The following is an 18,433-nucleotide window of genomic DNA, read 5'->3' as shown; positions in this document are numbered from 1 at the left end:
TGCTAAGTCACAAATGATACTGTCTTCTTCTGAACAGTCACACACTCATAGGAGTGGTAGGAACACAGAGAAATAGAAACATTTACTGGGGTTTGGAAGCAGCAGGGGGAGGCTCTAGTGGATGTGCGCATTTTTCTTCTCCAAAGCCTGCCAGTTTGGGCCATGTTCTGCCCACCTCCCCCAATCCTTCCTTAACTGTCCCCAACAACTAAAAGTGGATCTCGATTTTCTACGCGAATTGAAATCAGGCAGATCTACCTGCATTGGAATCCTGGCCCTGGCACTTATTAGATGTGGGACTTGAGGCAGGTATCGTCTCTGAGCCTTGAAGTTCCAGCTACAAAATGGGAATAACAACGTTTACTACTTATAGCGGTTGAGGACAGAGAAGGGAAGGTTCCTGGCATGTTGTAGGGACTCAGAAAAAGCTAGTTATTTTCTGTGCAGAGGTCACACTTAGAATGTGAATGCCCTAAGGAGATGTAAAGTGACATAAATTCACACCTAGAGAGATTGACTGGTATTACATTTTCCCTCCCAAATCCAGTATTTTGGACAGGAAACATGGTGATGGAAATGAGGTGAGGCATAAGAATTCTGCGTTCTGGTGGAGGGAGAGAGAAAGGGACAGCCTGGGGTGTTATTCATCCATCGGATGTTGACGGAGGGCCCACTAGCTACCCGTTTCTGTAAAGCAGATACACCTGGCTAACCTTGAAGCCTGTCCCTGGGCCAGCCCGGTCCTCTGTGGTCTGCCGGTGCCCAGCAGTGCTTGGGTGTCTTCTAGATGTGCTGAACAGCCTAAGTACTTGCTCACTTTTTGTTTTGGTAATTAATATAGTCATATCAAAGCTATTTGCAGTTAATTAATTCTCTCCCAGCCAGATTAGTCTTACCTTCCCTTGGAATGTGCTACATTTGGGAAAACATCTGACAGGGAAAGGAAGACTACACGTGTGTGCTGCATCCTTTAAAAAGGTGCAGTAGTGTGTCTTCGTTTGGCTGGACCACAGACACCTGAGGCTGACCCAGTGGCGTACGGCCGGGAGGCCTCGCAGGAGGAAGTGGGGGAGGAGGATTTTAGCTCCTGAAGTGATTCTCTTTAGCCCTGTTGAGATTTCTCTAACTCTTCTGCCAAGAATTTTATCTCAGAAGTTCAGTTTGGATGGAGAGGCAATTTTTTTCTGGAACATTTCTCCTTATCAACTCTATTGGAGGTAGAAAATCACTGAAGGATGGCTCTGCCCATTGTTCGTTGGCACCGGCTGTCCCTCTCCATTCCTTGATGCTGGTAGGATGGACACCAGTTACTTGTTTAATATTTGGTTTTGGATCTGTGGCCCCCTCACGTCAGTGGAGAGGGGCGGCAGGCACCAGTCTCGTTCTTAACCCCCCTGCCTCTGGCATCATGCTCTGCAGATCGTAATCTAGAATGAACCTTGCCTAGTGGCTGACAGAGCCAGAGGCACTTCTTTCATTTTCTTTCAGAAGCTCAGAATCAATCTTTTCTTTTCCCTCCCGAAACTCTACTCCTTTGGACCTGGCATTGATTGGAAAACATGAAAATCAATGGATGGATGCTTAGAGACTAGTAGAAAGCTTTGGGAATGCGTCGACATGAGGTAAGGCTTACCTTGTTGGGAATTGAATTTTTTCGTTTCCTTTATTTTATTCAGAGAGAGAATTGAAATTTGTCCTTCTATTTGTTTTTGATACAAACTAAATTCTCCCTCTATTTACAACTCCCCCCGCCCCCACACACCTTCATTAACCAGAGGACTCAGATCCAGCCCATAGAGTCATTTCTCATCTGTGAAATATAGCAATGAACAAATAAAGCAAAATCGAATTCGGCCAGCCTTTGAAACCTATCGATTTTAAATTAGAGCAGCAGTGTTAATTCTATTAGGGCGGGCGCACGCAGAACTTGGTCTCTGGGATGGATTAAAATGTATTCATTGGAGATTCATGAGTATATCCTTGATGAATTAGGTGGGAGGGCAAAGCTCCTGAAAGAAACTGTGGGAGGTGAATGACTGCAGTGCTCATCCGCGTGCCTCGGTTTATCTCTGGATGTTTTGTTGGCTTCAGTGGAGATGCCCCAAGCGTCCACTACAGTCAAGATCTGAGAGTCCTTGGGCCTGAGAGCGATTGTAAATCCTGCGGCTTCGTGACAATGTCTCTCAATCTGCGTGTCCAGTGGGAGCGATGATTCCGTGGGGGGAAAAGACCAGCCCCTCCCTGAGCTGGATGGGGTCTAAGATACGGGGAGGATCAGTAAAGTGCTCTTGTGCCGACTTGGAGATTGGACGTCTTGGGTGTGTTTCTACTTGGAGTTACAACTTGTCTCGTGCTTTCTCCTGCAGGTGAGATTGATTCCCAGCGATTGCTTCGTACAGCATAGTATTTCTCTTCCTTTTGGCCACTAAATGCCCATGCGGACCACACATTCCAGCGGGGGCAGAAAGGCGGAGCTTCTTGGATGATGATGGACGTTCCGCCGAGCAGGATGACGGCAGAGTGTGTTACATCAACACCACGAGGGTAAGAGTTCCTCTCTGACATTTTCTTTGGCACCATCATTTGTCAAAGGAAGGGGAGAATGAATCCTACAGTGTAGTGACAGACACGAAGGTCAGTCATCGGGGAGATCGTTCTGGTGGTAAAATCTACTGGGCAGTTGGGGCAGACGACGGAAGGGGAGAGAGAGTGTCAGCCTGGAGGAGTAGGTGGAAGTCATTCTGGGGGACACAGCAGACCATCTTTGGAAGGCTCTGCAGTTCTCATTGCCCAGCCCCTCTTTTGACATTTGTAGTTCAGACTTGAGGAAGAAACACTGCTGTTTTTGTGACAAGATTTCATTCTGTCCATTTGAGTCAGTCTGGCTTAAAATCCGTTCTGTGGAGCTGAGGTGGGTAAGAATCTGGCTCAGGTCACAGACTGAGGGCTTAGCGGAAGTACCTGGCCTAGAGACACATTTTTGTTTGAGCCACATAATGTTGAAATTAAGTCCAATTAAACTTGAGATAATCTACAAGAACCCCGAAATTTTCTGGTTCTCCTGGAACACTGAAATGTACATCTACACTGGCCCTCCGTTCCCACGGGGAAGTGTGGTGTCGAGTAGCCTCCGCCTCTTAGACAAGTGTGGATGGTTCACCAGTCCCCAACCAGCCCCCTCCATTTGTTTAAATGACTTGTTTGCCGCTGGAAGCATCTCACTTCGGCACACCTGTTCTAGATCATTCTGCTAACTCTTTCACAAAAACAGTGATAGCTTTTGTTAAAAAGCTACCTTTTTAACAAAAAAACCTACTGCCCCAACTGCCCAGTAGGTTTTACCTCCAGAATGATCTCCCTGGTGTCGGACCTTCGTTTTCGTCATTCTCGCCTTCCTTTGTTAATTCTCCCAGATGAAAGGGAGCATCTTCCACTAGACTGTGGGCAGCAGTTAGCATCAGCGGCTGTGGCTGTGGAGATGACAATACGTAATCTATGGAAATGCTTAGAGTCTAGTGACAGCAATGGTCAGACTTGTCGGGGTCAGAAGAACTGTAAACACATGATATCTTGTGGTGGGTGCTACAAGGAAAGCACACCTGAAGGTCTGTGGGGGAAAGTCAGTGGGGTGGGGGAGCGGGAGGGAGAACTATTAATTTGGCCAAGGTGTATTCAACTTCTCCCAAACTCCCTCCTTGGACACTGGAGTATCACCATGACAGCCATTTGTCTGTGGGTTCCCCATTTGCGTATGGGTTCCTCCATGTGATGGAGATGTGACGAGGTGCCCTACCACAGAGTTAAGGCCCCCCTCTTCTGGCAAAGTTCACATTTTTCCTGTTTCTGGTTGAAAATTTTTTGTTTGTGATTTTTTTGTTTGTTTGTTTTTTCTTTCCTTTTTTTTTTTTTTTTTTTTTTTTTTACAAATAGGACTGATTTCTGGCTACTTGGCTCACTCCGCCTTCTGAGCCGCCCTCTGCTTGGAGATGAGGAGATGAGCTGTGTGAATTACAGGGACCCCTGGAGTTTTGAGAGAGGAGTAGCCACACTAAATAGAGGTCCAGAGGGAATGAATGCAACTCTAGTATGACTGTGCTTGGTGGCGGGAGAAAGAGAAGGCATGGAGTAGGGGCGGGAAGGAGGAGGTAGAGGTACTTTCATCTCAGTCTCTTATTTTTGGAATAAGTTTCACATGAGTCTTTGCTTTGTGCTTTCAAAAGACTTTTGCATTTGCTATTTATCATCAAGCTGTGTTTGTCATCTTATAAGGGTCATGACCCAAAGTCATGTAGTTGGAAAGTGGCAACTCAAACACAAGCATTCGGAGTCGAGCCTTTTCTCTTTAGTTCAGCGTGGATAAGGGGACCTGGTGGGTTCATTTCATTCAGTTCAACATTTAAAAGTTGGGTTTAGGTTATTAATGTTCTGAATTAGGGTGACTTGGGGCCCCAGTGAACTACTCAGACCTGTGTCCTTGACATGTTGTCAGCTGCGCCTGTGCCGTCAGAACGGGTCAGTGGTGGAGCAGACGAAGGAGGGGGTTTCTTTGCTATCTCTTTGGCCAGTAGGACTCACATGTGAAGCTTCCTCACTGGGCTGGGCTGAGCTACTTGGAAGGTTACTGGAGGAATGGCTCAGGGGATGCCGATCCCTGGAAACGAAGACTCGGATCCAGAGGGCTCTTTGAGGTTCTGTGTGTTCTGCACTCTGGCTCCGGGCATGCCCTTCTAGATGTCTCATTAGCAGCTATTTCTTTCTCAGGATTACACTATTTTAGCTCCTGTAAAAGCACTCGGAATCGTGAACATCTAAACCAAGGACCACTAGCATCTCCATTTCCAAACCGACAGTCAGGGTGGACTATGCAATGCCATCGACATTGCATCGTACTTTCTGCTCTTCTCTGGCTCATCACTGATGTGCTTCCCCTGCACATTACCTGTGCCAATGCACCAGGAGCTTGCTGTAAGATCGTCACCGGGGAAGGTGCCTGGTAGGAGGAGGGAGGCCAATCCATGAGTGTGGATTGAGTTTAGATTTTCAATTATTTTTATGTTGGCTCGGTTTTATTTGGAATATTCTTACATGACATGGCCAGACATAGAATTTAGCATGACTTACCATTTTAAAAAACATAAATGATTAAAAAATTAAATAGAATGAAACATAGCTTCTTTAGAAGAACATTCCAAAAGATGTCAGTATCAATGCAGAAAAATGCCACCCTCCCCCCTTTTTCTTTGATAAAAGGACTAATGTAGATTTTGGACAAGTGGGAAGGGAAAAGCAATCTAGGTTTTCTTTTACATTTATGGAATTGATTTAAAAAGGTGGTTCTGCCCAATTAAAACACTGACTTTGTCTGTTATACTTTTCTGAGCAAAGCAAATGCATGTCAAAGCCACTGGTGCACATGTGTGCGTGCATATGTGCCAGCCTTGAAAAGACAGTTTTGAGAGTATTTTCCAAGCGAATTTGGGAGCAAGAAGCAAAGAGAGAGGTAAGAGGTTAATGGCTTTGAAAAGGCTTTGCGGGTGTCACTTAGAAGTGGATCGATGCAGTTTTTTTGAAGCTGCCAGTGAATATTTTGGACTTTTGACATCTTTGTCTTTCTTTTCAATCTTACAAACACCAAGAGGCACAAGGTGGGAAAATACGGTATATAGTGTTCTCAGCATGAGTGACCTGGGTTGATAGTAGGTAGGGGGATTGATGCAGTGAGGAAGAGAGTGGAAATAGTAGTTGATTTTTGTACCCTGTGGCCAAATGCCTTTTGTATCCACAGCAGCAAAAAGAGCATAGCATTCTTTACTGAAGAAGATTTGTAAAATATGTAGATCGAAAGATTAGCCAGTCCCTCCTTCATCCTGTTTTTTGGAAAAAAATTAAATCCTCATGTTTCAGGCATAGCAGAAAGAGTCTGCCCCATAAAAACTGGATAATGTTGCCTAAACTCTGAGCCTCCGTTTTCCCTATTTGCAGTATGGGAGGACTGTTGGAGAATTGAAGGAAATGATTCATTCATTCAGTGATACTTCATCCCTAGGAGTGTTCAGGTACTGCACGATTTACTGGGAATTAAGTGAACAGTAGTGTATATGAAAGCACTTACCATAGTGTATGGTTCAAAAAGGCGCTTAGTAAATTTTTCTGAAAACATTTTGATGATGAATTTTAATATGTGCGAAAATAGATTAATACAGTAAACTCCTCTGTACCCGTCATGCAGCTGCAACAGTTATCAATTAATGGCCATCTTGCGTGGTCAGTGTTGTCCCACTCACCCTGCCCTCCACAGATGATTTTGAAGTGAATTTCAAAGCTGGCATAATCTTATCCATACAATTTTAGTACATATTTCCAAAAGATAATGATTTTTTTAGAGAGCATAATTGTAATATCATTAGCACGTTGAACAAAGTAACAATAATTCTTTTTTGTTACCAAGTGTTTAGTTTGCGTTCAAATGTTCCTGATTTTCACATTTTATTTTAAGCATTTGGCTAGTTAGAATCAGGATGCATACAAAGCCCACACATTGGATCTACTTGATAAGCCACTTATTTGGTCCATGTCATTTGTCTTGTATTGTTTCCCACAGTCTGGATTTTACTGATTGCATTTCTACAGTGCCCTTGAACATTAAAAAAAAAAAAAATCTCTATTCGATTTCAGCTGGTAGATCTAGAGTCTAGATTAAATTCAAGCCTTTTGGGAGGTGGGGAGGGTTGAAATATTGCAGAATTGTGTATACACTTCCATCAGGAAGCACATCATGTCTTGTCTCTTTTTGACACATCAGGCTTGTTCAGTGGGTTCAGATCTTCTGGTACTCTGCCCTACTTGTTATAAAATTCCCCATCAGCGTTTAATCCTGGTTTTGGAGGCCATTTATGATCAGTGCCTAAATCCATTACTTCATTATGAGTTGCAAAATTCTTAGATTTTAATTCTATCATTCCTTCTTCATGAGCTGAAATCCTTTTTTTTTTTAAATAGTAGTTTTACTGAGCTATACTTCACTTACAGTAAGATTTACCTTTTTAAAATGTATAATTCAGTGGTTCTTTATATATTCAGAAGGTTGTACAATCATGTAATTTTTAAACGTTTTTCTCACTCCATTTTTATCACCCCCAAGAGAATCACATATCCATTAGCAGTCACATCCCATTTTCTCTTCTTCCCAGCCCCTAGCAACTGTTAATCTACTTTCTGTCTCTATGGATTTGCCTATTCTGGATATTTTGCATAAACCATACAATCTGTGGCTTTTTACATTGGCATAATGTTTTCAAAGTTCATCTGTGTTGTAGCATATATCAGTTCCTTTTCATGGCCCAATAATATTCCACTGAATAGATATACCATTTTGTTTATTCATTCATCAACTGATAGACATTTGGGTTGTTTCCAAAATATGAATAATGCTACTATGAACAATCATGCACATGTTTTTGTTTGAAGATCTGTTTTCAATTCTCAGGAAACATATCTAGGAGTGCAATTGCTGAATCATGTGATGTTTAATTTTTGAGAAGTGGGCCTAAATTGTATTCCACAATGGCTGCACAATTTTACGTTACCACCAGTAATGCATAAGATTCCCATTTTCCCACATCCTCACTAACACTTGTTGTATTATGATACAGTACTTTTATTATTTTTATTTTTTTATTATAGCCATTTTATCAGCATGACGTGGGATTTCATTGTGATTTTGACTTGCATTTTCCTAATGACTAATGATGTTGAAAATCTCTTTGGGTATTTTTTGACCATTTGTATATCTTCAGAGAAATGTCTATTGAAATCCTTTGCTCATTTTAAAACAGATTGTTTGTCTTTTTCTTGTTGGGTTATAGGAGTTCATTATCCTTGATACTGGACCCCTCTCAGATATATGATTTGCAAATATTTTCTCCCATTTTATGGATTGTCTTTTTACCTTCTTGATACTTGTCCTTTGACTTGGTCGTATCCTTTGAAGCATAACATTTTTAATTTTGATGAAGCCAGTTTATCTATTTTTTCTTTTATTGTGATTTTGGTGTCATATATAAGAAGGTATTACCTAATCCAAGTTCAAGAAAACTTATGCCTACATTTTCTTATCAGAGTTTTAAATTTTAACACCTATGTTCAGGTTTTTGATCCATTTTAAGTTACTTTTTGTATATGGTGTGAGGTAGACACCCAATTTTATTGTTTCGTATGTGGCTCTTCAATTGTATTGTGTATGTAGCTATCCAAATGCTATCCATTTATCGAAAAGATTATTCTTCCCCCATTGAATTGTCTTGACACCCTGTCAAGAGTCAGATGACCATAGATAGATATGGACTTATTTCTGCATTCTCAGTTCTGTAGCCTTGACCTACCAGACTGTCCTATGCCAGTATCACTCTTCTTGATCTCGTTTTGTAGCAAGTTTTGAAATCATGAGGTATGTGTATCCAACTTTATTCTTCTTTTTCAAGATTGTTTGGCTATTCTGGGTCTCTTACATTTCCATATGAATTTTAGATCGTTTGTCTGTTTCTGACAAAAAAAAAAAAAGCAGCTAATATTTTGATCAGGATTGTGCCGAATCTATAGATTAATTTGGGGGCGGTTTATCATTTTAACAATAGTAAGTCTTCAAATCCATGAACATGGAATGTCTTTCCATTTATTTATGTGTTATGTAATCTCTTTCAATAGTATTTTGTAGTTTTCATGTGTGCAAATTTGCACCACTTTTGTTAAATTTATTTCTAAATAATATCATTTTGATGCTATTATAAATGGAATTGTTTTCTTTACTTCATATTTGTGTTTACTCATTGCTGTTTTATAGAACACAATTAGTGTTTGTATACTGATTTTGTATTTTGCAACGTTGCTGAACTTATCTATTAGTTCTAAAATTTTTATATGTGAATTCTATGGGATTTTTCTGTATACATAATCATGTCCTCTGCAAATAGAGATAGTATTTTTGAGCTCTATTGCTAGGTACATGTCTCTTTATAATTCTTATGTCTTCTTGATGGATTGACTCTTCTATTATAAAATTCGCTTTGTCTCTAGTAACAATTTTTGTCTTAAGTTTTATTTTGTGTGATATCAGTGTAGTCACTCCTACTCTATTTTGACTATAGTTTCATCCTTTTACTTTCAACCTGTTTGTGTTTTTTAACCTAAATAAATATTCCCTAGTGTACCATCTTAATGGTTTCTGTTATTATTGTTTTTGAATTATCGGCCATATTTTTATAAAGAAAAATCTTCCTTATTAACTACTACATGGTTCTCGTAAGATATAATTCATGCAGGATAAATGTTTGATTTTTTGCTATATTTCTCACATTTAGAAATAATGCGTTGGTACTCTACTACCCTCCAAAGGTGATTTCTTTTTTTCTTTTTTAAAAATACTACTAAGAACTTAGGGTTTTTAACATACTGAATATGTTTCAGTGCATTAAAGATTTCTTTTTCTTTTTGATGTACAAATTTTCCATATTTGACCAGTGGGAGTCTCCTTAAGTTGGCCCTGATTCCTTTTAACTCTACCTTTGATCTTGCTGTTAGCTTCCTTGTTTTCTGGTATAACAAGATATTCCAGGCTTATCTTGTACATTTCTTGCATCAGATCTGGGGTTGGCTATTTCTCCAAGGAGTCCTTGTTCTTTTAGTGAGAAATTGTATTTTGATGCCTCAGTTTGCACAAGTTCAGGATGTTCATTCTTCCTGGGTGTGTGTCTTCAGTTGGGTTCCCTGAGAAATAGACTGAGACAGAGATTTATGTGGAGGAAATTTGTTGGGAGATGCCCTCAGGATCAACACCTGAAAGAAGGGAAGGAAATGAAGGAAGTAGAGTTGGTCAAAGAGAAGAATTGAACTCTGATGAGGTTGTAACAGGAACCTCAGCTGATCCTATGGGGAGCTTTGGAGCAGGATTATCTACCTTGAAAAAAGGGTGCTGGGTCTTGATAGCCCCCTCATAGATAAATCATCGGATGTGAGATAGACTGGGGAGTGAGTGTGACCTTGAGTGAGGCAGCTCTCTTTGGCTGAGGGTGGTTCCCAAAGAGGGACTTAACTGAGAGCCCTTAGCTATTAACACTCCCAGCAGGTGCGAGAGGGAATGTCTCAGTCCTAAAGGGGATCTATGTGATGCTCCACAGCATCCACTCTAGTTGGCCATTTTGTTCTGGGCCTTTTCAGTGGAAATAAGATATATTTTTTTTAACAAAAAGTAAATCATGAATTCATATTGATATTCTCATTTTAAATTTAGGGTCACAGGATTTTACTTAATTTCTTTGATTTTTGTATTTGTATTTTTTTATCTTACACCCCAAATCTTGGGGGTTCTTAATAACATTAACATAATCCTTTATTATATTTACTTTACCCTGTGTGTGTATAAAAGTTTCAGAATAATTATATCAATAATAATAATAAAAAAAATTTAAGATTTCTCATATTTATTTATTCTAGGGTATATCCCACTAGAGATGTATAGTTAAATTATTATGTTTAAAAAACCTTGAAATGATTAATCTTCTTGAGGTCAATGACCAAGTTGATACACAGTAAGATTAAATTTGGGGGATTGTCTTTTTAATTTTTATTTACTTTTATTTTTATTAATTTTAAAACATTTACATGGTTCCTAAGTCCAGCTTCCAACACTGTCTCCAATTTCCTGTTCTTTTTTTCCCCATAGATGGAAGCATTTTATTCATTTTTGGTTTTTCCTTCTACTGTTTCTTTTTTTTTTTTTTAATAGCTAAGCACATGTGTGTATGTGTGTGTGTATGTGTATATATATATATACATATACATATATATATATATGTATATGTATATATATATATATATATACACACACGGATATCCCCCCCAACTTAACTAATATATCCCAGAAATTGCTTCATTGCATATATATATAGAGAGAGATAGACCATAGTTTATTCAGCCTATCCTCTATTAATGGATATTTGGATTGTTTCTGATTATGCAAATGTATTTAACTTTTGCCTGTCTCTTTTTGTGAGAGATTTCTAGAAGAGGACTACTGGGTGAAAGGGTAAATGCCTATGCTAGATTTTGCCAAATTCCTCCCATAATCATGCCTACTTACAATGTGTGAGATGCCCGCTTCCCCACAGACTTGTTAATTGGGTATAGTCCAATTTTCGGATTTTTTCCAATTAGATAGATTAAATATGCTACTTCAGCATAGTTTTAATGTGCATTTATCTTATGATGTTCAAGGCAGAGCATTTTTTTCCTGTCTTAAGGCTCATTTGAATTTTTTTCTGTGAACTGCCTATTCATAGCTCGTCCATTTTTCTTTATTGTTGTTGCCTTTTTTCTTCTCTACTTAAAGGTCTTTATATGTTAGGCATATTAACTTCTTGTCTGTGATATAAGTGGCAAATTTTTTTTCCTGTGTTTTTTTTTTTTTAACTCTGTTTAAGGCATGTTTTCCCATAAAATTATTTTGCTTTTACCTAATAAATTTTATTTCTTTTATTATTTTTTCTATATATATTTTGAGTGAGAATTAAGACAGTTTGCCCACTTATAGAGGAATTGATTCATATTTCTATTTAGTACATACATAGTTCACTTTATACATACATATGTACATACCTTTATATATATACCTTCATATATAAATGTATATTTACTATTTAATAATATACAAATATACAATTAATATATAAATATATAAAATACATAAGTAATATATGTAAAGAAGTATAGATTACCTTTGAGCTAGTCAATGTTTTCTGAATAGGAGTGAATGAATGGCAGTTAAATAAATGCTGGCCTGAATATAGGAATCTTGGAAGTATTGATGTTCAGTGTCTGGGTTTTTTTTGTGTCACTCTGAACGCGTGAGCCAGCATGCTGTAGAGAGCATGGGGGTTGGCATAAGGAGCCCTGGCAGGGCCTCTGCTTTAACCCTTAATAGCTGCGTGATACCCACTCATCTCTCCCGATCTTGCTTCCTCACCTGCAAAATTTCAGGGTAGTTGTGAGGGACAAATGACATAAGGAATGTTTACACTGGCGAGAGCCTGTCTGTGTGTAAGGGACCCTCACTACGGTTTGTAGAGGCGGAAGTTTCTCCTTCCCTGCCTGTCACCTGCTGTGGGACAGACACAACCTAGGAAACCAACAGTATACTCCGGCTACTGTGACTTGGAGAAGCTCAGCTTGACCTCTGAGCTGTAGCAACGGATCTGATCCAGAGATGCGTTCCTTCTTCTCTCTTCTGAAAACCCCACAAAAAGAACCCTTGGTTTTATGATGCATGTTGCTTTTACTATTAGACCTCATGGAATTAAGGGACCACATAATGGGCTCTTTCACTGGCATAGGGTGAGCAAAAAGCCAGGAGGACAGTGCAGGAAGACTAATATTATGGGTGATAATAGTGTTTTTTTTTTAGAGAAATGACTGCAGTATGATTAGTAAATGGATTACCTGCCCAAGGATTATGAGACCAACTTACACAGATAGTATCATGGAGGCAGACACTGGCTTTCTATCACTGTGGCTTTTCAGGAGAGCCAAGGAGATGAAAAATAAGCCACCAGAAGATAACATCCATTAAAGTCTTAATGTCAGCTCAGCTAAAACTAGCTCCTTGGAGCATTTTACTCCCATCCTTGCCATGAGCATAAGCCTGCTTTCAGAGAGCTAAAGTTCCGTAAACATTTGGACCAAGCCATGGCTCTTATTTAGGTCCTTCAGAGAAGACATCCAACTAAAAATAGAAAGCAAGAGTTGGAAAAAAATCAAGTCTTTTGGAGTTGTGAGCATATCTATTAAGTGGTGTGTCAGGCCATGCTATGAAACACATTCAGCGCTGGCGTCTCGGGAGCAGATGCCCATGTATTCTTTATGACTGTAAGCTGCCTCCTGGGGTGGATGGCAGAAGGCTGCGTCTTCTAGTGTGTCCTTTTCAGAGGAAGAATCTTTTGTCTTGCCTACAGCCCTGGTTTTCTATAAACATAAGGGACAAGAAATTCCTTTCCAACATTGCTGCCTCCTCTGATGACGTCACCATCTGACCACTCATGTAGAATAGAAAATACACCCCCCTTTAGCCTTTCCACTTCCTTGTTCCTTGTTTTCAGTCAATCACCAATATTGCCAATTCTATTTTATGAACTTGCCTTCAATTTATCACTTCTTCTTTATATGCAGCATCACTGCTATATGAGTTTGGGTCCTCTCACTTCCTGTCACCTGTTCTATCAAAGCCCTGTCTCCTTGGCCCCACCCTGTCCCCCTAGCAGTCTTCCGCCCTGCTGCCAATGGGGTCTTTCTAAGTCATAGTCACAAATACAACCGTGTTCACTCAACTGACTAGGATTGTTTAGTGGTCTTGCCTACAGGATAGTCCTTTCAGACTGTTATACAGCAGGTCCTTGAGTCTCAGCATACCATTCAATGCCATTTTGTCATAGTGGTGATGAGGTGCCACAGGAACTTAACTCTTGTTTATTTCAATTTAACCCATGGTAAAGTCGGTTTCATTATATGTCATTTCACTTAACGTTACAGAACCTATCGATGACGTTGAGTGATCGCTTTTGCGATGTTGCTTTTGCACACACTTTGGTGCCTGTTGGTGAGAATTCCTTCTCCTCCTGTTGGTCAGCTCATGGGAAAATCTCCTCCCCTTCTCTTACAGCACCATCTGTTCAGTGGAAGCATCATATTGAACGATGGTCAAAATCTGTTATTTTCTTTCTGAGAAATGGGTCTGGTACACCCTGGTGAGTGTCAAGATTAAATGTGCTGGGCCGGTATAAACTTGAGTACCCTGGATTGAGAGTGTGTGGGAGAGGATCTGGGAGGGGAGGGAAGCAGTGGAGAGGAGCGTGTTTGCGTCAGGAAATTGATAGTGCAATTAACTTAAAAAGGTTTCCTGAGTCCGTTTCTTCCTTTGTGGATGTACCTGAAACACCATCCCGTGGAATGTAACGATATCTTTAAGATATAGGGTACTTAAGGACAGGGAGATAATTATATCCTTTTGATTGTCCACATCCAAACCTAGGGAACAAGGCTTTCTCTTAAAGGAGCGAAACATACCTCTCTTGTAAGAGCTGAGCTGAGTGAGACCCCCGTGATGTGGGTTGGGGGTGAGGCACAGAGCAGAGGAGAATGCTGTTTCTGAGGGTATGTGACCGAGCCTCAGGGACAGGGAGCGATGAGCTACGAACTGGGCAGCAGCTGGCTTATCACCTCTGAACTGAGCACTCCCAAACATGGGAGCCTCATGGTTGAGACTGGAGATGCTTGTATTGTGTAAGTCATCCTAAACACATTGCTTTGGGGGTGCTGAGAAGTAAATTTTAGATGCCTAATAAATAGACAAATAAGAATTAGTGTTCGTAAAAATTATATGGCACTTTTTTCCCTAAAAAAATGGATTTATCAACCCCAGTCTTTTGAAAAAACATCTGTTTTGTGTTGACTTTTTTTTTTTTTAGTCAAAATGTGTAATGCTGTATCCCTTTTTATTTCATTTCCTGCTTTTGCTTTTAATGTAGCCCATCATCCTGATAAGGGCACATTAAAAATACGCTTGGCAAAGCACACGGATGGATCAGTGCTAATGCCATCTTGTGTTCCTTCCAGGTGCAACGTGAACTTCCTCGTCTCCCTTCCCAGCCAGCTCTCTGCCTCCCGTATCCACCATGGTGTTTGGTGAGTTTTTCCATCGCCCTGGACAAGACGAGGAACTTGTCAACTTGAACGTGGGGGGCTTTAAGCAGTCTGTCAACCAAAGCACCCTCCTGCGGTTTCCTCACACGAGACTGGGAAAGCTGCTCACCTGCCACTCGGAGGAGGCGATTCTGGAGCTGTGTGATGACTACAGTGTGGCTGATAAAGAGTACTATTTCGATCGGAACCCCTCTCTGTTCAGATATGTTTTGAATTTTTATTACACAGGGAAGCTGCATGTCATGGAGGAGCTGTGTGTGTTCTCGTTCTGCCAGGAGATTGAGTACTGGGGCATCAATGAGCTCTTCATCGATTCCTGCTGCAGTAATCGCTACCAGGAACGCAAGGAGGAGAACCTCGAGAAGGACTGGGAGCAGAAGAGCAACGACGTGAGCACCGACTCCTCCTTTGAAGAGTCGTCTCTGTTTGAGAAGGAGCTGGAGAAGTTTGATAAGCTGAGGTTTGGTCAGCTCCGGAAGAAGATCTGGATTCGAATGGAAAACCCAGCCTACTCCCTGTCTGCCAAGCTCATCGCCATCTCTTCTTTGAGCGTGGTGCTAGCCTCTATTGTGGCCATGTGTGTCCACAGCATGTTGGAGTTCCAGAATGAGGATGGAGAGGTGGATGACCCTGTGCTGGAAGGCGTGGAGATCGCCTGCATCGCTTGGTTCACCGGCGAGCTTGCCATCCGGCTGGTGGCTGCTCCCTGTCAAAAGAAATTCTGGAAAAACCCTCTGAACATAATTGACTTTGTCTCCATCGTTCCCTTCTATGCCACGTTGGCCGTAGACACCAAGGAGAAGAGAGTGAGGACATTGAGAACATGGGCAAAGTGGTCCAGATCCTCAGGCTTATGAGGATTTTCCGAATTCTTAAGATTGCCCGGCACTCAGTAGGACTTCGATCTCTGGGTGCCACGCTGAGGCACAGCTACCATGAAGTCGGACTGCTGCTTCTCTTCCTATCTGTGGGCATTTCCATCTTCTCTGTGCTCATATACTCTGTGGAGAAAGATGACCACACATCCAGCCTCACCAGCATTCCCATCTGCTGGTGGTGGGCCACCATCAGCATGACAACTGTGGGCTATGGAGACACCCACCCAGTCACCTTAGCCGGGAAGCTTATCGCCAGCACATGCATCATCTGCGGCATCTTGGTGGTGGCCCTTCCCATCACCATTATCTTCAACAAGTTTTCCAAGTACTACCAGAAACAAAAGGACATCGATGTGGATCAGTGTGGTGAGGACCCACCGGAGAAGTGTCATGAGCTACCTTACTTTAACATTAGGGACATTTATGCACAGCGGATGCATGCCTTCATTACCAGCCTATCTTCTGTGGGCATTGTGATGGGCGACCCTGATTCCACAGATGCCTCAAGCATCGAGGACACCGAGGACGTTTATAACATGGCATCCTTGGAAAGGTGCACAGCGAAATGAGCAGAGGTGTTTGTGCCTGTATCTTGTGTCCCTTCCTGATGTTAGGTTAACACAGCTTTATAAACCTCAATGGGTTTGTTAAAATCATTTAATTCTCAGGGTGTACCTTTCAGCCATAGTTGGACATTCCTTGCTCTGAAATAATAGAATTGTCTTTATTTTTTCAGTGAGGTGAATTAAATGCCTTGTTCTGAAATTTATTTTTTATGAGAGAGTTGTTATATGATTCTGGAGAAAAAGGTAAATAGTATTGGGTGGGATTTGTTGCTACAGCTTACATCATTCTGTGTTTATCATTTACTCACATTGAGCTAACTGTAAATTACTGACAAGTAGAATCAAAGGCCCAGCCAACTGAGGATGACATGTATGTAAAATGCACAAAATGAGTCAATGCATGTAAATCCATGTTCACGTTCTAGACATGGAAATTCGGAGCCTAATAAATGGCCTAATTCAGTATGGAGAATGTCTTGGTTCTATGTTTTTATGTCAAGTAAGTACATTTTAGTAAATAGGCTTGGAAGGAAAATTCTCATTTGGGTGCCTTGAGAGGACTTTCAGTATGTTTTTGAATTTTGGATATATGTCAACAATGGGCTATTTCTTTTGTTCAGTAGCCTGCGTGGTGGTTGGCAGGTAGAAGGATCATGCATCATTAAACACACTGTCCAGTGTAAACTGATTAAACATATAAATATTTAGGACATATTCAAATTGGCATGCATGAATGAAACATGAGCCCCTACAGATGTACACACACACACACACACACACACACACATAATTTTATAATTTCTGCTGCTAAAATAAAACCTCCTCACCTGAAAATTACATAGAGCAGAGGAAGCCAACACGCTCACAGGCAGAGATACATTGAGAATAGAAGAAACGAGACATGTTGTAAAACACAACCAGATATGATTTATTCTGGCCAGAGAAGTGAAACTTAAATCACCGAAACAAGCTATGCCAGCAGCTATAAAATGAGCCTGCACTTAAAAATAGCCTCGGAGACAGTAACATCTACACCTTTTGTAGAAACCTCTCATAACAAAAGAAGACAAACATACTCATTTCCAGAGCAATGACAGTTCTAATGCAATTCTATTCCATGCGGAGAGAATTCAGCTAAAGTCTTCATTGTGGAGATGGACAGTGACTCTAACTCATGCCCTCAGGCTGCGTTCTTTTCCTGAGATCTTTTGAATAGAAGAGCCACGTGGATTCCTTACCCAACTTTTTATGTTTGCAGATGCACTTCATTGAAAAGGACATTGTCTCTAGGTTATCTGATGAAAGTAACTCTGACTCATCACTCCTCTTAACGTTCCTGTCACTTGTGAGATGGATGTCACTGGACAGGGTTTATGGTCACTTTTAAATATGGAGGTTTATTACATGCATGTGTGTCATCCCCTGCCCATTAAAAAACAAATCTTCCTTTCCCCTCCAAATGCCTTTGATGGTGGCAGAAATATAGTTTTGAAGCATAGCAATAGAATTTGGGATCTGGTTTTATTAAAGATTTCCCATTTGAAGATTTCCCATAACTGAAGACTGGTTATATATAATAGTAAAAGTAATGGTAGTAGTAAAGTAGTAATAACAGCAGCAGCAACAATAACAATAAACTACTGTGTAAGTGCTTTACTATATAATCTCATTTATTCCTTATAATATCCCTAGGAGCAAAGGCTTATTGCTGCCTCCATTTTAGGATCAGGAAACAGGTGGTCAGGTAAAGTGGTCTGCTTAAGTTCACACCACAAGTGGTGGAGTTGGCCTGAGAACCTGGGGTCAGATGCCGGAGCCCGCATTTTGACCCCTGTGTCACACTGCCTTCTCTGCTGTGTCCGGGAGAGGCTTTAAGGAAGCATCAGGACAGAGTTCATCTGAAGAGACTCTAAGCAACGAACTGTCAGACTTGGATTTTTCCAGTATGACCGTCGAAAGGGGAAAATGCTGGCTTCTGAACCTTCCCTCTCCTGACCCACAATGTGAACATGTTTTTGTTTCCAGAGAAGAGTTTTCTAGAATGCCCTTGAAGCTGGAGCGGGCTCTGAGGACTTTCCCTGACCCTGAGTGGCAGGCAGAGTGGGAAGCTGTGGTTCTGCAAGAATTCAGGAATGTCTCTCAGCTGGTGGGTTCTGAAGGAGAGCCCCCAAACCTAGATGCTTCTGTGGGGCCACATAGGAGTTGTGTTTTTGCCTGGGGGTGGCTCACCCGAGCACTCGGCAG

The 18,433-nt window shown here is 41.0% G+C and overlaps 1 protein-coding gene across 1 annotated transcript in view; it reads left to right on the top strand.

Moving 5' to 3' along the window:
- The window catches only part of KCNS3 (potassium voltage-gated channel modifier subfamily S member 3), a 36,408-nt gene extending 19,750 nt beyond the window's left edge, over nt 1-16,658 (top strand). Inside the window, 4 exon segments of the mRNA XM_039887795.1 lie at nt 1,489-1,622; nt 2,367-2,544; nt 14,659-15,540; nt 15,543-16,658. Coding sequence (XP_039743729.1) covers nt 14,718-15,540; nt 15,543-16,192 — 1,473 coding nt within the window. The 5' untranslated portion in view covers nt 1,489-1,622; nt 2,367-2,544; nt 14,659-14,717 and the 3' untranslated portion in view covers nt 16,193-16,658.
- The last annotated feature ends 1,775 nt before the right edge of the window (nt 16,659-18,433 follow it).

This window comes from Pteropus medius, unplaced genomic scaffold, assembly GCF_902729225.1.
Source record: "Pteropus medius unplaced genomic scaffold, Ma_sr-lr_union100, whole genome shotgun sequence".
Classification (NCBI taxonomy): domain Eukaryota; kingdom Metazoa; phylum Chordata; class Mammalia; order Chiroptera; family Pteropodidae; genus Pteropus; species Pteropus medius.
This window is presented reverse-complemented; position numbering and strand designations above follow the sequence as displayed.